The sequence below is a fragment of the Vitis riparia genome, chromosome 13 (genome assembly GCF_004353265.1).
Source record: "Vitis riparia cultivar Riparia Gloire de Montpellier isolate 1030 chromosome 13, EGFV_Vit.rip_1.0, whole genome shotgun sequence".
Lineage (NCBI taxonomy): Eukaryota > Viridiplantae > Streptophyta > Magnoliopsida > Vitales > Vitaceae > Vitis > Vitis riparia.
The window spans coordinates 18,930,566-18,955,648 of NC_048443.1; the positions used below are offsets into that span (position 1 = coordinate 18,930,566).

The 25,083-nt window shown below is 33.3% G+C and overlaps 1 protein-coding gene across 2 annotated transcripts; it reads left to right on the plus strand.

Annotated features, from left to right (window-relative positions):
• The first annotated feature begins 12,933 nt into the window (after window positions 1-12,933).
• On the plus strand, window positions 12,934-21,733 carry LOC117927588. Of its 2 annotated transcripts, XM_034847183.1 has the most exons (9): window positions 12,934-13,120; window positions 14,089-14,615; window positions 15,383-15,865; window positions 15,978-16,127; window positions 17,765-17,863; window positions 19,489-19,539; window positions 19,639-20,072; window positions 20,544-21,155; window positions 21,420-21,733. In XM_034847183.1, the coding sequence occupies exons 1-8, from the start codon at window positions 13,110-13,112 to the stop codon at window positions 21,153-21,155; spliced, it is 2,367 nt and encodes a 788-aa protein (XP_034703074.1). In that variant the 5' UTR covers window positions 12,934-13,109; the 3' UTR covers window positions 21,420-21,733. The 2 variants fall into 2 exon arrangements, with proteins under 2 accessions (XP_034703074.1, XP_034703075.1); XM_034847184.1 differs by lacking the exon at window positions 21,420-21,733 and having other exon boundaries at window positions 12,934-13,093; window positions 20,544-21,281.
• The last annotated feature ends 3,350 nt before the right edge of the window (window positions 21,734-25,083 follow it).

Genomic DNA, 25,083 nt, shown 5'->3' on the forward strand with positions numbered 1-25,083 from the left:
TATTATCTTTTTCTAGTTGGAAATTAGTTTTTTTTTTTAGGAAACTAATCCATAAGAGAATATCTATTTTTTTAAAAAAATTCTCTTTTGATTTGAAGATATAATTTCATAGTCTTATAAAATTGTGTCACATGTCCAATGAGCCCAAATTTCGTTGAACCATGAAATTACAATTTTTTTTAAGACCAAATTTAGTGGCAATTTAATCCACTAAATTTTTTATGTCTACAATGCTCCCACTTCAAGACGCATCACTTACATGCATTGTCATGTGTATTGGGTGGGTCTTGAAGTTAACCTTGTTTTTCTTTGATTTTTCTTTTCAAAGAAATATTTTAATAGGAAGTTTCCTATTTTTTAAAAATCTCTTTCCCACTTTTTTCTAAACACTACTTTGTTTTCTTTCTTTCTTTACACTTTGAATCCTCTTTCAATTTGCTTTCCATATATATATATATGTGTGTGTGTGTGTGTGTATGTATGTATATATATATATGTCCCTTGGAGAACTTGTGCATGTTAATGAGGCTCATCATTATGTATATATATATATCGTTATATATCTTTATGCTTTTTTTCTAACTTTTTTTTTCAAGGAAAAAAATAGGCTTATCATTCTCAAACACATATTGAACTCCATAGCTTTCAAAGACGAATTTGATTTCAGGTAATTTTTTTTTTTATAAAAATATTACCTTGATACTTGAGGGAGGGAATTTTTAATAAACTCAAATATCCATTAAAAAAAAATGAATACCCAAAGTTTGACCCTCATGTAATCAATTTATAGCCCTAATGCTAAGTGGTGTCGTATTTTCAGTAGTTATATGTTAAAATCTTCACCCATGCGAATTGGCTTGACTTGAATGTATGGTGCTATTCAAGTTTTAACGTTTAATTAAAACTAGAATTATATTTATCACCTATGCAAACAAGTCATGGCTTTGATGTTATACAGTATTGTACTTTTGGCACTTAATGCAACTTAAGTGCTAAGGTCTTCACTCATGCGAAGTGGTTTGACTTGCATGCCTAGTGACGTCCAACTTTTCATAACTTAATTAAAATTGGGACTATGTTTAATATCTATGTAAACAAGTCATAACCTTAACACTACGTGGTGTTGTACTTTCAACAATTAATGCAGTTTAAATTTAAGGTCTTCACACATGTGAATTGGTTTAACTTGGATGCATAGTGATATCTAACTTCTCAAAACTTAATTAAAATTGGAACTACAGTTAACACTTATGTCGGCAAATCATAACCTTGATGCTGAGTGGTGTTGTGTTTTCGACACTTCATGCGGCTTAAATGCTAAAGTTTTCACTCATGCGAAGACTTGGGTGCGTAGTGATGTTCAAAATTAAATATTTAATTAAAATTGGAATTGCACTTAACGCTTATATAGACAAGTGAAAAAAATATGGGTATTGCTTTGAATACCCCTTGAATAACCGAAAGTCCAATGGGGAATACCCATAGTGGGTGAATGGGAGATTTAAAAAAATTAAATCAATATTTGTGAATTATAATTACTTTTTCTTATCCCAAGATATTATAGGGATAACTTGGATATTCAAAAAGGATTTCATCCCAATAAAAATATGATTTTTATGGTTAATTGATATCCAAAGATTAACAACATATGTCGAAGAATGTTTGAGATAATAATAACCATAAGAACAACTAACCTAACAAACTCAACAACCAATTAACCAATAAATCCAATATATTCAATATCTTCAACCAAAATATATGCAAGAATAAATATAAACTTTTTAGAATAGCCCTGCAAAATATTAGGTTAAAACAAATTAGCCAAAAGTCAAATGAAACTGCACTTAACATCACTCATGTGAATTGGCTTGACTTGGGGACATAGTGATGTTCAAAATTATTTATTTAATTAAAATTGGAATTGCACTTAACGCTTATATAGACAAGTGAAAAAATATGGGTATTGCTTTGAATACTCCTTGAATAACCGAAAGTCCAATGGGGAATACCAGTGGGTGAATGGGAAATTTAAAAAAATTAAATCAATATTTGTGAATTATAATTACTTTTTCTTATCCCAAGATATTATAGGGATAACTTGGATATTCAAAAAGGATTTCATCCCAATAAAAATATGATTTTTATGGTTAATTGATATCCAAAGATTAACAACATATGTCGAAGAATGTTTGAGATAATAATAACCATAAGAACAACTAACCTAACAAACTCAACAACCAATTAACCAATAAATCCAATATATTCAATATCTTCAACCAAAATATATGCAAGAATAAATATAAACTTTTTAGAATAGCCCTGCAAAATATTAGGTTAAAACAAATTAGCCAAAAGTCAAATGAAACTGCACTTAACATCACTCATGTGAATTGGCTTGACTTGGGGACATAGTGATGTTCAAAATTATTTATTTAATTAAAATTGGAATTGCACTTAACGCTTATATAGACAAGTGAAAAAATATGGGTATTGCTTTGAATACCCCTTGAATAACCGAAAGTCCAATGGGGAATACCCATAGTGGGTGAATGGGAGATTTAAAAAAATTAAATCAATATTTGTGAATTATAATTACTTTTTCTTATCCCAAGATATTATAGGGATAACTTGGATATTCAAAAAGGATTTCATCCCAATAAAAATATGATTTTTATGGTTAATTGATATCCAAAGATTAACAACATATGTCGAAGAATGTTTGAGATAATAATAACCATAAGAACAACTAACCTAACAAACTCAACAACCAATTAACCAATAAATCCAATATATTCAATATCTTCAACCAAAATATATGCAAGAATAAATATAAACTTTTTAGAATAGCCCTGCAAAATATTAGGTTAAAACAAATTAGCCAAAAGTCAAATGAAACTGCACTTAACATCACTCATGTGAATTGGCTTGACTTGGGGACATAGTGATGTTCAAAATTATTTATTTAATTAAAATTGGAATTGCACTTAACGCTTATATAGACAAGTGAAAAAATATGGGTATTGCTTTGAATACCCCTTGAATAACCGAAAGTCCAATGGGGAATACCCATAGTGGGTGAATGGGAGATTTAAAAAAATTAAATCAATATTTGTGAATTATAATTACTTTTTCTTATCCCAAGATATTATAGGGATAACTTGGATATTCAAAAAGGATTTCATCCCAATAAAAATATGATTTTTATGGTTAATTGATATCCAAAGATTAACAACATATGTAGAAGAATGTTTGAGATAATAATAACCATAAGAACAACTAGCCTAACAAACTCAACAACCAATTAACCAATAAATCCAATATATTCAATATCTTCAACCAAAATATATGCAAGAATAAATATAAACTTTTTAGAATAGCCCTGCAAAATATTAGGTTAAAACAAATTAACTTATTTTAGGCAATTCGAACATAATATCAAATATAAAAAGATAGACAATGAGACACAAATTTTTGTGTGAAAAACCCCCACAAACCATGGAGATAAAAACCCATGAGGTCTAAGACCTATCAATCAAAATCCACTATTCGAAATCAAGTCACATAGATTTACCTAACCGTTTTATCCTAAAGACTTACTCTCCAATACCTAAAACTTGATCCATGTCAGTGACATAACAACTACCTATTGCTCCCTTGTAAATCCTTTAATCCATCCGAAGGGATTACGACCTTTAACCAAAAATTTAAATAATTGAATCCTTGAATGAGAGAATGGGAATGATGTGGCAAATTAGGTTTTTTTTTTCTCAAAAAATACCTCTAAAGAATGAGAGGTCTCTAATAATTAGTCTCTACGATCTCTAATCTCTTAACTTGAATCTCTAACCCTCAAAGGGTTTCAAGGGAGGTATTTATAGGAAAAAGTCATCAGGATTTTGGTATCACAAGTTTCCAAATTAGAGTTGAATTGAATTCATTCAAAATACATTTCTAAACTCGATAGGACTTTCATGACCGCTTGCATGGACTTAGACCGCTTGAGTGCTCTAACCGCTTAAGCATGATTAATTGCTTGAGTGGTCTTGCTTTTTGAAAAACATTTTAAGAAACATTTTTAAAAACATTTTAGGCTAAAAAATAATACTGAACCTTTTATACCTAAAATAAGCCTTTATATACCACAAGCCAAACCTTTTTAGGCGTACTTGTGACTTCTCAGTTGGATGAACAACAACTCTTGATTTTCAATGGAGAGTAAGTCACTATCTAAAAAGATTTCTATTGCTAAACATAAATTAGAACAAAATTGTCAATATATAAACAAAACTCAATGTCCTAACAACAAGTTATAACCTTGATGCAATGCGATGTTGTACATTCAACACTTAATGCAACTTAAGTGTTAAAGTCCTCACTCACATGAATTGGTTTGACTTAGGTGCATAGTGATATTCAAACATTAAAATTTAATTAAAATTAAAACTACACTTAACATCTATGTAGACAAGTCATAACCTTGATGCTAAGTGATGTATAAATTTTAGCACTTAATTAAAATTGAGCTTGTATTTGATGTCATATGCTCAAGTAGCTAACTCTTCAAATGTGTGGGGTCGTATCCCTTGGAGGATGTACAAAAGACACTAATGCATTCCCTGTATGCAAATCTCCACAACTGTCACCTTGGATAATATATTATTATAGTCAAGGCTTAAGGAACACCATTGATTGATGTAGTCCATGACCAACTCGTCTTTCCATTATTTAGTATTAGTGAGCTTTATCATGCTTACAATTCATTGGGTACTATAGAAGTGATTAAGGAACTCACACTCCATTTGGTCCCAATTATTGATGCACTTAGGTGCAAGGTCAATGTACCAATCAAAATCGCCTTGAAATGTACCAATCAAAATTGCCTCGAAGAGAATAAACAAAATGTTTGGCTAACAGGTTACCATTTGTATCTATATTGTTGCAAGTTTCAACGAAATGGGCAACATGTTGTTTTGGATTTTCTTTTCCGTCAAATGATTAAAACTTTAGAGGTTGACCCATCGGCATATGTAGGCTATCAGTCCTCTTAGTGTAAGTTTTAAAGTGCATGAGTGTACTCTATGAGGATCCACCATACTACAATGGTGTTAGTTATCATGTCCTGAAGTTGTTGGACAAATAATGATGCCACCGAAGCAGATTCCACCATTTGCCTCCTGACTTGCACTATCCTAGACACATGTGGTGCATTATCAAGAGGAGATGCAACATTTAGAAGGTGATTGAATTCTTAATTTGACTCACCCCTATTTTGTACTTGTGTCTTAACCCTATTTAAGAGAGAAACTATTTGCATATCCTTATCCTCAATCGTCTTGGTCAATTTAGCAATGGCACGAGCCATCTCTGTTAATTGTTCTTCTAAGGATATAGAGCTCATTGCCACTATTGACATAATCATCGAGAAATGACAAGTAAAGGATTCAGAATGATTAGAGTAGTTATCCTCCTTTGACATTCCAGTTGGTGATCTAGAGCATGAGCCAGTGTTGGAGTTGGCATCGATAACAGAGTAGGAGGACTTATCCCTAGAGTCCTTTGGTACTGAAGGGAGTTTTTCCTTACTATAAGGATTATGGCCCTTTTCCCCCAAGGAGGCCAAGGTGATGAATGACTGGTGCTTATCACGTGTCCTCATTGGTTTTAGCAAACAAGTAGGCTCGCTTGTTTGCTTTGTTGAAAGAGTAAATGTTGATTTTACTTTGGTATAAGTCATTGGGCTTGTAGTAATGTTGTATGTTGATTGAGCAATGACAATTTTGTCATTACCCTTATTGACCTACATGACTTGAGTCATTTTGGATGTCATCAACATAATAATGGTCAATCTTCTAACAAAAGAGATGATAGGCAAAGATGTCTGACTGGGCATGCCAAAAATTTGTAAGCACAAATTTCGTAAAAGTCCTATAAAATTAGCAAAATGATAGAAAAATAATGTGAACAAAATTTTTATTAAAATTAATATTTGTGGGGTACAATCTTGGATATAATATTCTTTACAAAAGAATATTTTCCCTCTGATTTTTTCATTTTAATTAGAATTCAAATAACGATGACGAAAGTGTATTTTTGGATTTGAAAATCAATCGAAGGCGTAGAGTGGCTTTTTCCTTAATGAACGTGTTGAATGGAAAAGAACACATGCGTAGCACTTTTTTCGTTTATTAAACTTGTAGGGAGATTTTATGAAGCTTCTTATTTTGTTATGAAGCCTCTTTTCTCGTACAAAGTCGTTTTGCAAATCTCGTTTTCCTCATTTGGATTTTTTTATTTCCTTTTTATCATCTCTCCCATTTTCTTGAAGGAAGTCACCTCTATTTATAGTTGAAGGTTGGGAATTGAATTTTGAATTCCTGATATTTAGTTTCTTAATTCCAGGGATTTAGTTCTTGATTTTAGCAACTGATTAGAAAAAAAAAAAAAAAAAAAAAATTCTCTTTTGATTTGAAGATCTAATTTCACAGTCTTTCAAAAGTGTGCCACATGCCTAATGAGTCCAAATTTTGTTGAACCATGAAATTATAATTTTTTTAAAACCAAATTTAGTGGTAATTTAATCCACTAATTTTTTTTATGTCTACAGAGATGCAATGCATTACAGGTGAGGTAGTTTAGTTGTTACTTAATTGAAGCTAGTTGTTTTACTCTAATAGCCCCTCTCAAACTCAAGGTGAGTTAGAGTGACACTGAGTTTGTCTCTCTTGTTGAGGAACCGAGTACTGGGCACTGCTTTGGTGAAGATGTTAGAAAGTTGTGTTGAAAACAGGAGATGACATATTTGAACTTGTTTTTTAAGAACCTTTTTACAAACATAGTATAGGTCTATCTCAATATGCTTGGTGCGAGCATGTAGGACTGGACTTGCTGAAATATGGACTTAGAGATGGTATGTTGTTTGCAAGAATGATAATAGACAAGGTTGGGACCAAGAAAGAGGTAGTAGTCTGAGGTTGAGTGGCAATCATCGATGTTGAAGGCTTAGTCAACATCATAGAAACCAATTATATCAAGATGAGAGGTGGTGTTGTGTTTGAGATGAAGGCCATGGTAAAGAGTACCTGCTAAGTATTGAAGTATTCTCTTGATAATCTTCCAATCAGCAATAAGAGGCATTCACATGAATTGATAAACACGATTTATGTTATAAGTGATTTTAGGATGTGTAATGGTGGCATATTAGAGAGCACCAACAATGCTTCGGTAGAGTTGAGTGTCATAGAATGGGTTACTACCAGAGGCTGATAACGTAAAGTTGGAGACCATTGTTGTGGGAGTTGGTTTGGCATAGAGCATCTTTGTTTTGGTAAAGAGGTTTGAAATATATTTGGTCTGGGATAACTGTAGTCCAGTGGAGCTGGTTTTTGTTTGGATGCCAAGGAAGTAATCTAGGGCTCCAAGATCCTTGAGGGCAAATTGATGATTAAGTTAGGTGACTACTTGTTGAATGAAGAGCTCACTACTTTCAATGAGTAGAATATCATTGACATGGACAAGAACGTAAGTAGAGCAATAGGGTGTGATGTTAACAAAGAGAAATTGGTCGAATTTGGTGGATACAAAACCAAAAGAAACAAGTGCATTATGAAGCTTTTCGAACCAAGCTCTAGGAGCTTGCTTAAGACCATATAGAGACTTATTGAGTTTGCATACAAAATCTAGTCTTAAAGGATTGATCAACAAAGCTCGTAGGTTGATGCATGAAAATGTCTTTTTGAATATCTCCAATGAGGAAAGCTCTATTAATATCAAGTTGTCGAATCTTCTAGTTCATGGTTAAGGTAATTGTAAGAACAATTCAGGTGCTGGTTGGTTTTATAACAAGGCTAAATGGTTTCATTGAAGTCAAAACCAACAACTTGATGAAAGCCCTTTGCAACCAACTGAGCTTTGTATTTGTTGATTGTGCCATCCAATTTTTATTTTTTTGATCTTGAAGACCCATTTGTAACCAATTGGTTTTTGGTCTGTTAGTGGAGGGACAAGGCACTAGTGTTTTGTAGGAGAGCCAAGTATTCATCTGTCATGACCTGCTTTTAGTGACTTATTTGAAGAGCTTCAGTGGTTGAAGATGGAAGTACATAAGTGATATATGCTTTGGGTTTAAATATGCCATTTTTTGATCGAGTAATCATGGGATGGGTGATGGAAGGTTGAGAAGACGGGGAAGAAAGTGGGAGTTAGACACATAAAGAAAAGTCAGTGGGGAAGGTGTATTGCTAAGAATGTGATGTGGTATTGCTAGTGGTGGAGGGCAATTCAAGTGTAGTTGCTGGAGATGTGGGTGAAAGTTGGAAAACCAGTTATGAAGAGAAAGGTAGTGGAGGGGTGGCAATAGTAGATGTGCTGGATGAAGTGATAGATTGTTGATATGCAAAACAAAAGTTTTTCATGTTATTTTTTTATTCATTTCACAAATTAAATATAAATATAATATAATATAACATATTCCATTATATATGTTACCTTAAAATATCATGATGATAGGATAAGTATATCAAAGGATATCATATCCCATTGAAAATCATATTTTAGGATATGTATTTACTATCCAATAGGATATGATATTAAAGAATATAAATATCTTATCCTATTTTATCTTGTCAACTAAAAATAGCCTTAGTATGTTTGAATTAATTGGACGTAAATGAAAAAAATCACCATGGAGGACTTGTGACTTTCTTTAATATATGGCAACCAATTAATCCCCTATCATACCCCTAATGGATCTATATTGTGATTACAAAGAAGGATTAAAGTGTTTTGAAATTTTCTCCATATTTCTACGAATTTCGTATTTGTCGTGATCTCTACAATTGGAAGATTGGATCGTTTACCACCTGGACTACTTGTTCTTATTATTTACACTTGCACATACTAGATATAATGTAATACTCTAATATATTTAGACACAAAATTAAATATTGAAACAAAACTTAAGTAAATAAACTAATTTTAATTGTCATATTTTTAAAATTACTTTAACTAGAAAATAAAAAGGCATGATATTTGTTTTATGTCTTATTATTAAATATAAGAAAAACCTAAATTTGTTAATAAAATTCTAAATATTTTAAAATAAAAAATAATGATATTGTGGACCCCGCATTTCGGCTCATGCGTTTCACACTCGATGGCGAGCTTGATTTTTACTTGGAAAATTGCTTTGTTGATTAAAAATGACTTTGAGTCGTCACTTATTTTTGTTTTATTTTTAAAAGGGTAAACAAAATAAGAAAGAAAAACCCTAAGTGTGACTCCTTGTTTTGGAAAAGGTGGTCTATGAAAAACCGGATCGGGTTCGGGGGTCAGGTTACTTATCGGGAAGGTACGGTAGAGGCCGTAGCACCCCTCTAAGTCCCTAAAGTCGGGTCTCTACTAATAAAATGAAGCAATCATGGCAATTGATGAGGAAATCAATGAATATCTTGGATGATCATGCACATATGAGAATCGGAACATGTATAGTGAAGTATCAGAATGAGAGTGTATGCGTACCTGGGCCACGAGCCACAATGCGCTTTCAAGAAATGAGATTAGTACACAATTAACAAATACAAATTATAGCTCATGCATATTGGAGTGCAAAACGAAGATTAAGCAAAATATATTGAGCACAATAGTTGACAATCAATAGGGATCAAACATAGGGCCCCCCACCAAAGCCCAATTTATTATTCACGAACTAGTCTCACAAATTCCGTGTTTTAGAATTATGAAGATCAGAAGATTATTTAGGAAATGAAATGGAATTAGAACTATTCGGGTGAAAACTGGATTCTTGGAGTTTATTGGAAAATTGGAGATTTTGGGAATTAAATTTAAAAGATTAGAGCTTCGGTAATTAAAATGAAATTTGCCAAAGAAAATGAGAAATGAACTTTAGGGAATTAAACTACAGGGACATAGATTTTGAAAGTTGAATTCGTAATAATAATAATAATAAGATTTTGAAAGTTTGAATTAATGATAATAATAATAATAATAACAATAAGATTTCGAAAGTTTGAATTAATAACAATAATAATAATAAGGTTTTGAAAGTTTGAATTAATAATAGTAATGATAATAAGATTTTGAGAGTTTGAATTAATAATAATAATAATATTAATATTAATAAGATTTCGAGAGTTCTAATTAATGATAATGATGATAATAATAATAATGATAATAAGATTTCAAAAGGTTGAATTAATAATAATAACAATAAGATTTTGAAAGTGTGAATTAATAATAATAATAATAATAAGATTTGGAGAGTTTGAAATAATAATAATAATAATAGGATTTTGAAAGTTTGGATTAATAATAATAATAATAATAATAAGATTTTGAGAGTTTGAATTAATAATAATAATAATAATAGGATTTTGAAAGTTTGAATTAATAATAATAATAATAATGATAAGGTTTTGAAAGTTTGAATTAATAATAATAATAATAATAATAAGAATTAATAATAGTAATAATAATAATATTAATAAGATTTCGAGAGTTCTAATTAATGATAATGATGATAGGATTTTGAAAGTTTGAATTAATAATAATAATAATAATAATAATAGGATTTTGAAAGTTTGAATTAATGATAATAATAATAATAATAATAATAACAATAAGATTTCGAAAATTTGAATTAATAATAATAATAATAATAAGATTTTGAGAGTTTGAATTAATAATAATAATAATAGGATTTTGAAAGTTGAATTAACAATAATAATAATAATAATAATAATAATAATAATAATAATAATAACAATAATAAGATCTTGAAAGTTGAATTAACAATAATAATAATAATAATAATAATAATAATAATAAGATTCGAAAAATTGAACAAATAATAATAATGACAATGATAATAATAATAATAATAGTAATAATAATAATAATAATTAATAATAATAATAGCAATAATAATAATTAATAATGATGATATCCGTTAATAATAATAGTATCCGCTAATAATAATAATAATAATAATAACAATAGTAATAAAAATAATAAGAATAGTAATAATAATAATAATAATAATAATAATAATAATAATATGAAAAGGGGTTAATAATAATAGGCTTTAGGGGTTAAAGGGTTTAGGATATGGGCTTTAGGGATTTGAAAAGGGGTTAAGGGTTGGAAATGGGCTTAGGAGGCTTTTAAAAGGGATTTTAGGATCTGGGCCTTTAAGATGGGCTTTGAAAAGGGGTTAATAACGATAGGCTTTCAGGCTTTTAAAAGGGGTTAAAGAGCTTAGGATATGGGCCTTGAGGGCGGGCTTTGAAAAGAGGTTAAAGGGGTTTAGGATCTGGGCCTTTAGGGATGGACCTTGAACTTTGAAAAGGGACTTTGAAGAGGAATTTATAATGATAGGCTTTTAAGCTTTTAAAAGGGGTTAAAAAGGTTTAGGATAGGGTTGGACATGGGCTTAGGAATTGGAAATGGGCTTAGCTTATAATAATAATAATAATAATAATAATAATAATGGTAATAATAGTAATGATAATAATAATAACAATTAATAATAATAATAATAATAATGATAATAGTTAATAATAATAATAATAATAATAATGGCTAATAATAATAATAATTAATAATAATAATTGAAATAATAATAATAATAATAATAATAGTTAATAATAATAATAATTAATAATAATTGAAGTAATATGCAAATTCGGGCCTGGGACACTTATGCAAATTTGGGCTTGGGATAGAGAAGCCCAACTACCAATCCATGGGCTGCATCCTTAGCTCTTAACACTTTTGCCTGAAGATGCACCTTCCAGCTGGTACCATTTCAAACCAGTTTCTATTGCTTGACAGAGAATGGTGGTGGGCAGGCTAGATGGGGTCATGGAAGACGTTGCGAGGTGGTGGCAAAGGAGGATCGTGTAGCAGCGACGCCTCAGCTGGTGGCGTGAAGATTGCCACAACGGCGAGAGCACCATTGCCCATGGTATGCGTCGATGGGGGCCGCGGTTCCGTCGTGGGTGCAGCATGGCGTCGGAAACTCGCGAGCAGGAGCAGACATGGGGTAGGAGGCGCAGAATAGCCAAGTGGTGGTGGTGATGGGTTCAGCAAAACAACGGGTTTGGGTGAGACGAAATGTGGGTGATGAGAGGGTGAGAAAAACTAGTTGCATGGGTATGAAAATGGGGGGTGAATGATGGTCTCGGGTGCATGCGTGATGATCACGTACACATGGGACTTGAGAAACTGGAAGGGGTGAGATGAGTGATTACATAAAAGAGTGAGAAGACATGCACATACTTGCTGGAATAGTCACAAACTCCCTTCATTACAGCTAGTGGGTTCGTAACTGGTCTTTACCGGTGAGGGGATCTCAAGCTGGAGTTACAAAAATGCTTGAGAAATATAGTCTCATTAACCCCAAGCCAAACCATAAGGATAACAACGAGATCAACAACAATAACGAGAAAATAATCCAGAAAAATAACGAGATTCAATATATTATCCAACCCAAACTAATGAGTAATGTGAAGCAAACCGAAACGTGAAGGAGATGAGATGAATATGAGTCAAAGTAAGCAAGAGACTCGCCTCAAACTCGCCTGCAGCTGCTCGTTTTCCTCAGCAAAAACTCCTCTCCAAAATCCCCTCCTCTTTTTTCCGCCCCCCTTCACTTCATTCTTCTGTTGATGTCTTCTTCAGCGAGCCAAACCTCCATTCCTGTTCACGTCCCATCTGGCCGCCCCATCAGCTTAATTCCCGGGGTGGTCAGAAGATTATATACAAAAAGAAAAAGAAAAGAAAAAAAACAATCTTAGCTCTCTTCTCTCTCCCGGAGGGGTCTACAAGGTCCCTCAACAATAGACAAAATGAAGATTCCTCCTCATAGTCCCTCTTCACGTGATCCTGCGCCTACCCTTTCTCCTCATCAATAAACAAGTATTTTTGCAGCCAAATTCGCACAGCCTTGCCAGAGCTGCAGCTTTTACATGTCTCCCCCTTCCTCTGTAGATATGTCCTTGTGTGCCCATAATTAGCTCCTTTTCTCTTCATCTACACCACTCAGAGGGCTGAAGTTATTCAGTTAGGCGAAGGGCTGGTATGTCCTACGTTCCATGCAATCTAGGTGATGTTTGCTTTTAAGAGTTAGAGAATTAATTTGTTTGTTTTTTTTAATATTTTATTTTTATTAAATATTAATAATTAAAAAGATTAGTAGATTATTTTTAATTACATGGATTCACTTTTAACATTTAGAAAAAAATAAATATTTTAACCTCTTCTATTTAATAAAAAAACTCTAAAAAATAAGTAATAAGGTAATAAAAATAAAAAAATAAATCATTTAAAATATGAAAATATTACCTTAGTATGTTTATTTATAATAATTCAAAACATAAAAAATCATTGAATATAAATTTTTGTAATTGATTGTCAATTATGAGAAAAATAAAAAGTGAAAACATTGGGATTAAAAGCAAAAAATATTTTAAAATGATTTGGCAACAGCTCTCTGTAATTGGTTGATTTTATCATTTCTAGTTTAAACCTATTTTCTTTCCCTTTTACCGAAGGCATACAGACATGTAAAACATGGTTTCGGCAATAGAAATCAATCATCCTCTGCCATCTTTTAAGTCCTTCAAGACTAATTTTCTCAGGCCTACTATTGTGTCCTATTGATTCAATGATTTTCTTTCCCTTCAAACATCTTCTTTAATGTCATATAATGGTTAAAACTCACCGAATTTGCAATGTTTAAATGATTTGATTAGATATTTCCCGGACACAACATTCAATACCTCCTCTGCATTTACTCTTTGACTGGTTACATAATTAATTTATATCATAAATTTTGAATATCAAGAACCATACATTTTTCCACCACTGACAAAGCGTACCCATCTCACATTTATTATTATTTATTAAGCTTTATGTTCAATTATGGAGACTCTTTGGCACATGCCCTTTGGACTGTTAAAGAAGATTGAAGTCCTGAATCAATTTGTCATCACACATTATTTGTTTCTCTTTTCTCATCTAATTATCTCTAAAATTTAGCATCTTTTAGTTGATTTTAAGCTTATGCCGCAGAGCAAGCATGGAAGTTGAAGGCGTTGCCCCTAATATGATGGCTGGTGAAGGTGTCCCAAGCATAACCCCAAATAAAAGCGGCGATGATTTTCCCCAGATAACCCCGGCTATAACCCCCAATAAGAGCGGTGATGTTTTTCCCCTGATAACCCCAGCTATAATCCCAACTGTAGTGCCTACTACAATAGTTCGTGAAGTTCTTACTGAAGGCAACTATGAATACTGGAAAACTTGTGTAAAACGGTATTTGGTGGGTCAAGGTCTCTGGGAAGTTTGCAGGATGAGCTGCAAGAGTCCTAATAAAGCACAAGATCCAGTGGCATATTCAGAGTGGAAAAAGAAGAATTCCGTGGCTTTACATGCCATTCAAATTTCTTGCAGTCGAGAGATGCTTTCTCAGATCAGGGGAATCAAGCTTGCGAAGCACGCGTGGGACTTTTTGAAGCGAAACGCCAACCCAACCCTCTATTTCGACGAAGAAGTCGATCGCTTGGATGAACAGCCACCTCCTGCCGCAGCCTCAACTGGTAAAGTGCCTCTCCTCTTCCTCAAGTAAAAAATAATAATACCTCTATGTATGATTATCACAGACTATTATAAACATGAATGGGATACTTATGGAGAAAACTTGGGATTAGATTGGGTCCGGATTAGACACTTTGGTGGATGGGTTTCAGTTTACCCAGCATGAGGCCAGGTTTCTTTGTCACGAATAGTGGTCTTATTCTCCTAACTGCTTCTGATTTTTAAAGCCATCTGATCTCCCAATTCGGAGGATTCTCAAACCTATGAAGCATTATCCTCTATCTAAAGCATTTGATTAGTGGGATAAGATCGACTCCACCCTTACATTAATATCCACAGGGCTACTGGATATTCAAATAGAATTAGAATTTAACACGATGTCATTCAATGACCTGGTGTGAAATTTGAAGTATTTGTACTATGTATATTTAAAAAGAAATAAAAACTCAAATAATAATAATAATAATAATAATAATAATAAAATATTACTCAAATTTATTTAGGCACGAAAACTTGAGGCCCGCTAACTCGTTGTCCTAGAAACTCCTACCATTTGGGTTTCATTTCCAGTTGCCCCAGAGCCCAACACCCAATCTCAAGGCTGCCCGCTATTCATCCATTGAGGAAATGCAACTGAGGCCGTTATTAGGCCTGGGCAGTTGTACCTGACGAACAATAGAGTAAATTCTTGGCTGGATTGTTAATTAATTTTTCGCACTACAATGCTGAACAGATTGATAGCAATTAACAAGAAGAAAACTGCCTGCAGGGAACGCTGACTTCTCTCAGTATGAGAAGTTTGAGCAGGCATTGGACCGTGGTAGCTGGAACGATATCGAATCCTTCCTTCATTCGAATCCGGATGCAGTGAGAGCAAGGATTTCGCCAACAGGCCTGACCCCGCTTCATGTCGCAGCTCTTGCTGGACATGTAAAGGTTGTGGAGAAGTTGGTGGACGAACTGAATCCGGAAGACTTAGAAGAAAAAGAGGGTCTGCTAGGGTGCACGCCACTTGCTTTAGCTGCATCAGATGGAATCACTGAAATAGCGCAGTCCATGATTAGAAAGAACAGGACATTGGCCAACATTTTAGATGGGGATAAAATCCTCCCAGTTGTGCTTGCTTGTAACCGAGGCAAAAGAGAAATGACACGTTTTCTCTACTTTCACACTGGACATGAGGAGTTAGCCCCAGAAAAAGGCAAAAATGGTGCAACGCTTCTTAGTTATTGTATTGCTTCCAAATTCTTAGGTAGGGGAGAATGAATATTCCAACCATTGTTGAGGTAAGAAATCTATCTTTACCCTAAATAATTCTCATACCCTCTTTTGTTTGTGTCTATACGCACACTCCAATTCCATAGATATTGCTTTGGATATCCTCGAGAAGTACCCAAGTTTGGCTGTGACTTTGGATATCGATGGTCTTATCCCCCTCTATGTATTGGGTCAAACGCCTTCTTTGTTCAAGAGTGGAAGTCAGCTTTGGTTTTGGCAGCATTGGATATACTTATGTGAGTACATCTTCAACTTTATTTTCTTGAAAACGATATAGATGGATAAAGTACTATTCTTATTCTCTCAATAGAGTCTCGTGAAAAACATTTTTCAAATAGAATGATGATGCACTACCCAAAAATTAAGTATTTCCTACCCACTTGGATTTATTTTTATGATGTATTTAAACTAGTACAAATTTCTGACACACTTACTCTGTTGCAAATTGAATTGTATGTTGCTTATATGTAACTATTTACCGAAAGTAATTACAACAACAAATATCCGTCCATAAAAATATTATTGTGATGAATTTAAACTATTGCAAATGTTTAACTAATATATTTTGTCGCAAAAGCAATTTACTCGTAGAAAACAAGTAAATTTTCATAAAAAGAATAATTCAATAAAAATTACTACTTATTAAAACAGTTTTGTTAAAATGATTAATAATAGCACATATAATTTGTTCCAAAGTAATTGTTGTATTATGAATATGAAATCTTTTCATCATAATTGTATGATAAATATGATCTAACTAGTTTAATTTTTTAGTTTCATGCAATATTTATAGAGAACATAGTTTTTTTTAATCATAATAGTTTTAACATTTTAATATTTTTAATTACTTTTTTATTATTCATTTTAGATAGAAATTAATGAAATATTGTATATATATATATAATCGATGACTATTCTGACATAAAATATTTGTGAAATAAAAATGGATCAAAATTTATGAAAATGTAGAGAAAATTTTCTAAATAAATGATATAACAAGTAATAATGAAAATTTTGAGGATATATATCTATCTATATATATCTATATATATATATATATATATAATTTGAGACATTTAATAATAATATTCACAATTAAAAATATATTTTATAGAGATTTATCTAATTTGAATGTATTCAATAATATAAAAAAAATGATAATACATGTAAAGTATTTTTTATTTTAAAATATTGATAATTTTATTTATAAATTTATATTTAATTATTATACAAAATACACAAGAATTAAGATTAATTAATTTATTATAATTTTAATTTTAATTAATTTATAATATATATATTCTTTATATTTCAAATAACAAAGTTGACTTTGGGTATAATTGCTTCCTTTCAAATTTAAGGTTATGGAATTATCTAAAAGCAACAAATAGTGTATATTAATTAGAAACAGTAAATTTTTTAACCTATAATGTAGTGCTAAATTTTAATTGAATTATTCACCTTAGTTTATGGTGGACTATAGAGTTGAAAAAAAGCATGCAAACAATTACATAAACGAAGATAAATGATGAATAAGAATTAAAAAAATATTTTCTTCCATCACCCTTATTCAAATATTACAAAATATTTTATTTATAGATACTTATTCTAAATAAAATTAAAACTCCTAACAATATATAACTACTTAAATATGAAAACTAAAAAAAAAAAAAATCACTCAAAATAAAATATTTTCTTTAAATTTTAGAGACGCAAGTTGATTCTAGTTTTTAGAAACTTTTTATATTAAGTTTAAGTTTTCAACATTTTATATGTCTCCATCCCCATCACATAAGAAAGATATTAGTTCATTTGTTTCATTTTTGGGACATGAATGGAAAATGATATTGATTTTGCCCATCTTTCATGTAAGGCGTAACTGTAAACGTAGATCGTGCCTCGGACTGGGTTCGAGTAAACGTAGTTGACGATAACACACATGCACGAGATGTCAGGAATAATACTGAAACAGGTATGTCGTAAGTGCAAACCGACCACTTTAATGTTGTATTTGTGATCTCACCTATATAATGGTGTATCATGAAACTATAAATTATGTTCCGCATGCTAATTTTGTATCATGAAACTAAGCTGGATATACATTGAAGGTTACTTCAAGAACTCTTTAAGAGTCTTTTCAGAAAGTTGTTTAAAAAGTCATTTATTTGTGAACAGAGTTGATGTTAATTAATAATTCATAGAAAAAATTCATTTTCCTTATTAATTTGTTAGTTATACTTAAATAGATATTACAATAAAATTTTCTATGAAACACTACAAATCCATTTATTTGTTATCGTGTTATGTTACATTAATTAGTCATCTTTGTAAGGTCATTGGTAAGTGAGATTTTAGGATAAAATGAATAAGCATATTTTAAAAATTGCTTAAGTTAATTGTCCTTTCATTTTTTTTATTTTTTGCATATATGATTTAGATAAATAACAATAGAAATAAGAAATTGTTCTTGAAAAAGGTTATGGATTGGAGATGATTAGAAGGAAAGTAACATGTCAAGGCTTCAGAGACGAGCATAGTACATTAAGAGGAGACTCGGAGATCAAATGAGTTCATGAGCTCTTAGAAGGGTCAGCGACCAAAGTGACCCAAGCCTACTCTTCTGGCTGTTGTATATGGATGAACAACTGAACCCTTTATATAAAAACCCAAGGGTGAATCATATTGATCAATCAGGCCCAAGACAACAGGAGGCAATCATAGGCCTGTGTTAGTCTTCGACTTTAAATCTTCATTCTTGTGGTGACACATTATGTTAGATGGTTACCAGTCCCTTAATAAGGATATGTGCCCCTCCTCTCAATTCATTGAAGTAGGTTCAATGCATATAGAGTCCATCTTGTTGCAATTGACGAGCTTCCAATCTAACACCAAAGCATGGACTTATTTTAAAAACCCAAGTAGCAAGGCCAAGCCTAACATTTAGGTATATCAAGTTGGCATAGGACTTCCACAACTCTGTTTTAACTTAGGTAGATGTGATAGCACTAAGGTGTCACAGTCTAAGATGTTTTCTACGGAGGTAAAGATGATGCAGAGTGGTCACAAAGGAGACAATATTTGGAGGAGCCCCTCCAAAAATGGAAAGAGATGTCTTAACATCATCCTTGCAAGAGTGACCCATAACTTGCCTTTATTTGGGATGGAGGGTATGAGTCAACGCCGTAGGAGGCACTTAGACACACCATATAGTAGGGTTAGGGGTGCCTTTGTGCATTAACAAATGATTTAGAAAGAGTGATTGATCACTCCCCTCCTCTAAACATAGGGTTCATATGGGAATCTTAAAAATCACCTCCACAATCTATTGAAGGAGTGGCTCCTACCTTCCTTTTGGATGAGGAAAAGCACTATCCTTCTTGAAAACGCCCTTCCATTTGGAGGTGATAGGTGCACTCCCCTTGTATTTAGGATGGTGGGTATGATCTTATACCATGTATGACTTTGAGCTTGTTGGACAGTGATTCAAAGCTCTCAAAACCTTGTAAATAGACAACCATTTAGCATAAGTAGCATAACACTAGGATTTTTTTTTTATTATGTATATCAATACACTAACATTTCTAATTTTTGTTGCAGTGCTACATCAATTAATGCATGGGTTGGTTTCATATCCACTAAAACTTCTTGGTACGATACAACTGTTCATTTAAATATTAATTTGGGTTCCTTGCTCCTGACTCCTCAGTCTTCTTCAATTAATTAAGTCTATTTTGATTAATGACCTAGGAATCAAGAGCATACGTGCTCAAAAGTTGAGGCATGCTCAAGCCGTCAAACTGCTACAAGGCATTTGTACTGAATTACGAAATATAAAACCTGACAGGGTCCTTGGGTATCGAGTGCACCAAGCAGTCATCCAGGCTGTCAAGCAAGGGAATGTTGAATTTGTCACTGGGATGATTAAATCTATTCCTGAGTTAGTGTGGAACGGTGATATAAATGATAGAAACATATTTTCCATTGCAATTTTGAACCGTCAAGAAAAGATTTTCAACCTTTTACATGGGCTTACTAATGTAAAGAAGATGAAAGTGACATCTGCTGATGATAGGTTTGACAACAACATGCTACACTTGGCTGCGATGTTAGCACCATCGGATCAACTTGATGGTATCTCAGGTGCTGCTCTACAGATGCAAAGAGAACTACAATGGTTTAAGGTCAGCATCTTTTCACCTTACACCTCTCATAAAATAATAAATATTTTCTCTCTATCTATATATTTATTTATCCATCTATATATTCTATTTTGAAACACTAAGATACCATCTGTGGTCTCCACATTCCCTTTCCGGAACTACTGTAAAACTTACCCCTTAATATGGCAAGTTCCACATTCCATCTATATTTATGAATTTTCAAGAACTCTTTCTCTATTATGAACGTGCTTTGGGTGTAAGAGAAAATAAATAAAGAAAAAAAAAGGAATAAATATTCCATCATTTTTTTTCATTTTCTCATTGACGTTTAATCAATTGTTTTCTACAAATGTGAATGTGAATATCTAAGCTTCCCATGTCTTTATACCTCCAACCCCCTGCCTTTTTTCTCCTTAGTTTTTATACAACAAATCAAGTATTCACTTACATGTTAGTAGCATCCTTTTCAAAATTTTTATGATATTATTGTAGGAGGTGGAAAGCATTGTGCCGCCAATATGCAAGGACGTTCTAAACTCAGATGGAAAAAAGCCCAGTGAGGTGTTCTCTCAGCAGCATGCAAACTTGGTAAAAGAAGGGGAGAAATGGATGAAGGAGATAGCAACATCTAGTTCATTTGTAGCTGCTCTCATTGTTACCATTATGTTTGCTGCAGCCTTTACTATTCCAGGGGGTAACAATGACAAAGGCGCTCCCATATTCTTGGACGATCCCTTGTTCATGGTTTTTATAATATCAGATTCAATCTCACTCTTTTCTGCTACTACTTCAGTGTTGATGTTCCTGGGAATCCTGACATCACAATATGCAGAAAACAAATTCCTCACACGGTTGCCCACAAAGCTAATAATAGGCCTTTCCGCCCTTTTCATCTCTATTGCAGCCATGATGATAGCCTTCTGTGCTGCCCTTGCTATTTTGCTAATGCAAAGCTCAACCAAAGTGGTTATGATCCCGATTATTTTACTTGCCTGTGTTCCGGTGACCCTATTCGCATTATTGCAATTTCCCCTTCTTGTTAATATTTTCATTTCCACATATGGGCCAGGCATCTTCGATAGGAATATACAACGTTGGTACTAGGTATGGCCTTTCAATATGTTATGACCTAATGCATGTCCTTTATTAGCCTGTTCAGTAATATATTTTATTTTAAGGTGCATGTAAAAATCACACGAGTTTTATTCTATATTACCTCAATTCTATGCATTGCCCTTATATGTATCTAGTGTGAAGTCTAGTGTGAAATTCTGTGACTAAAACTTTTAATTATATGATTTATGCAGTTTATGTACAAAGTATTATCAAGTTTTGAAGTTACTCTAAAAGTGCTCTTACTGTGTTTAGATTGGACACATAGATACCAAAGAAAACCAGATGGAGGACTAGTGGCTCCTCAGCTTGAAGCAATTCACCCTACCCACTTGAAAAGTATGCACCACCAAATCGATGTGTTATATGTGTTAGCATAGCTTCAGCCTTGCTTGAAGCCGGCGACATTTTTCATAGTGCGCTTTTCTAATCTTCCAATATGTAATTTTGAGAAGTTGGTAATGAGTTGCAAATCACCTATACTCTAGTGATATCAATGCATTCCAATATGACATTGTCCAAGGTATTTATGAAATCAAACCATCTTGAAGATTACCATTTCTTTAGTATTTCAATAGAAGAAAAACTAAATGTACTATTATTTAAGGTATAACAATGTCCAACACATGCAACATGAGAGATGTAAAAACATACCACATACCCATAAGAAAAACAGAAACACATACTCATAAGAAAGAGAACATATCACTAAATGAATCAATGAGAACATCATATATGAAAAGTAAAGGACTACAAAGGACTCTCGATGCAAACGGTAGACTACAACACAAGTCCAGGACTAGACTCAACAAAAATGAAAATGATGTCTCTAATGATGACCATAGTCAAACTGGAAAGTGCTCTGAACTGAATTGTTATAAAGTGATGTACCCATGCCAATTGAACGAAAGACTTAACCTAGAAGATCTCAAAATGCCATACCCATCAATACTTTCAACATCCACATCGATCTACTAAAGACTAGGAGGAAGGGGGACCGTGTAAGTAAAGTGAGTAGGCAGGGGGTTGGTCGTCGCACTTAGTTCAGACAAGTTGACCACCCCAACATCAATCAAGTTCTATATGGCATGATGAAGTGTTGTACAAATCTCAATTTCCTGTCCCTAAGTTTGAGGATATAGACAATGCTCATGTAGACGAAATTGGGGAGGAATAAGATGTGTCAAGGGATGAGGTGCCAAGGGGATGGTCAAACTAACATCTTGGAGCTTCTTAAAAGCTTTAGTCAAAGTCATGCCCCACGAAGTAAATTGTCTTGTGGACCTTTGAACATATGGTTTACGTATTTGAGGAATAGTGACTCTCAAATATGGAGGTCGTGGCTATATATTAGTCTGAGCAATGAAAGGCTACTGAACATAGGCCGACTAATATTGATATTGTAGATGAGGAAAGTGGGCTCTGATTATAGAAGGCTTATAATATAAATGATAGGCAGTCCTCTGTTGCTAATAACTAATGGTGCTAACCTTTCTAGAATTCCTGGGTGATCCAATAGGCTTCTTCCCCTTACCATCTCAGGAAGGAGTAGTGTGTGTCCATAAACCTTTAGCAATGTTCTCCTCAACACTAAAGGTAGTCTGGATCAAGATCTTGAAATCATAAAAAGGAATACCCACAAGGCATCCAACAAGTCTCGACTGAAGGTTTCGAAGAATTATGTCAATCTATTCCTTCTCCTTAGACTGGTCTACCATACCACCCAACTTTTCCCTTTAATGACTGACAAAGGAAGAAATAGTTTTATTTGGCCTTTGTTTGGTCCTCTAGCTCTCATCTAGAAACATCAATATCAACACTGAAAGCAAACTCTATCAAAAACTCATAGGCCACATCCTCCTAGGTACGAAGTCTCACAAGCTTGGTTGATGTAAACAACCTCTATACTACTCCACTAAGTGACTTAGGAAAGTAGCAACTACCAATTATGCATCATACAATCCATGTGCTCTCATGACTATCCTACAAAGCTTCAAATGAATCTTTAGGCAATATACTCCACTATAGCGCTCAATGTTTGGTATGCAGAATTTGGTGGGCAAGTTGGCCTCCGATATACCATCTCTGTCATCCCAAGTCAACCCCCCCTCCTATAGCCTCATCTGTCTCATCCTAGTCTTAAGTCTCTCCACTCTGACCTTCTACTCTACCAATATAGTATCGTCAATAGTAGGAATAATGGGAGGTAGCATTATGGTAGCGGGTGGTAGAGCAATCTCATAATGGTCCGATAAGTGAAATGGAGTACCATGTGAATCTAGGGTGGAGGAACTTGTGCATCTTAGGATGTAGGAAGAACTATCTCATCTTTACCCATACCAGCTAGCTAATGATCCTAGCAGGAGCTCTTTATTTGATCCAAACATTGACTAACCCTTGCCATAGACTTCTAAAAGGAAGCAAGTATGGAAGTTAACTTGTCTGACATCTCAACTAGTTTGTCTGAACTTTGATGAGAATCTGATCTAACCAATTTGCCTCCAACCCTCTAAGATTGCAACTTCAGACTCAATTTACTCACTTAGACTGACTCCCTACAATGCAAATGATACAACAAAGCAAATGAGAGACATAAGAGAAGACCTTAAAGATAACAATAAAACATAAGACAAACACATGGTCCTAAGGTGACAATGTCAAATCTAGATCTATGATAGGAACTCTAAAGTCATAAAAGTGTCCACTATGAGATGGCTACAAATGTGACTAGAGAATTCTTATTAATGATCCAAGATAAAATCGGTCTGAAGAACAACACTGTCAAAAGATTGATATCCATCTCAAGCATGATATTTTTTATTCAACTTTCAATTTAAGCTTCAATAAAGGAAAATGACAAGGTGATCAAGGTGGATCCCTATAAAAAAAAGAAAAAGAAAAAAAAAATGGCATGAATATGAAAACACGCTTTCAAATTTTTGTAAAGAACATGATGACATTGAGTTGGAAATGGAATAAGTAATTAATGGAAGGTGAGGTATCATACCCCTAATAGGTGTAGAATACAAAATGATGATCATGATTGATAAGCATATCATAAAGCACCAAGTAGGATGTAACAACAAATTGAGAAACATCCTAACTCAAGAAGGGAAAGTTGACAAAAACCCTAGGGGGAATGTACACTAGACTTAAAGGATGAAAAAGAAGACTACACAACGCACAAAGAGTGGTCCAACTAATACTCAAACTTACACGAATCTCTAAACACACTCAACGGGAGAGACTAGATCTAAACTGTGACTAAAGCAACACTGAAGGCTCTTAGATGCACCCACGTGTATAGTAGGAAGGGAATTTCTAATAAAAGGATCTAAACTCAACTTACAAGGTCAAAGTGACTCTAAAAATAAGAGGGTGGGTTGAAAAGGATCCTTAGTAGAAGCAATCATACCCATTGGTGGTATGTAACCTCCTGCACGCTTCTGAAGAGATGGGGTGCTTCCATGTAAGGTCGTCATCACCTTTAAACATGCATTACCTCACATCCCAAGGGGTTTCCTAATAGTGAAGGTCCTCACAACTCTCAATGCTTAGTGGTGATCTAAAGTGCACAATGAATGGTGTGGGTACATCTTAAAAGCCATCAATCTAAAATAGCAAAGAACACACTAGTCACACAAATATCCTAAAATCTAGCTCTAAACTAGACAAGTCTTCAAAGATCATACTCTATGCAACATGAACATGACGACCTTCTCCAAAAATCTCCAAAACATACATATAACCCATCTCTAGAACCTACTCCAAATCACTAGCTTGATCGAAGAACAAACAAAACAAGTCTCATATAAAAACAAGATAAAGGGAAACAAGGTTGACCGAGACTAGGAAATTGGAGATAAGGAGACAAATATGAGTTCCACAAAAACAAGCAACATGCACACAATCATGCAAA

What these genes read in the sequence shown, in the direction of transcription:
- LOC117927588 (XM_034847183.1), top strand. An exon ending in CAGGAATAATACTGAAACAG is followed by an intron (nt 17,864 to 19,488) that starts GTATGTCGTAAG and finishes TTTTTGTTGCAG; the next exon opens with TGCTACATCAATTAATGCAT. An exon ending in ATATCCACTAAAACTTCTTG is followed by an intron (nt 19,540 to 19,638) that starts GTACGATACAAC and finishes TTAATGACCTAG; the next exon opens with GAATCAAGAGCATACGTGCT.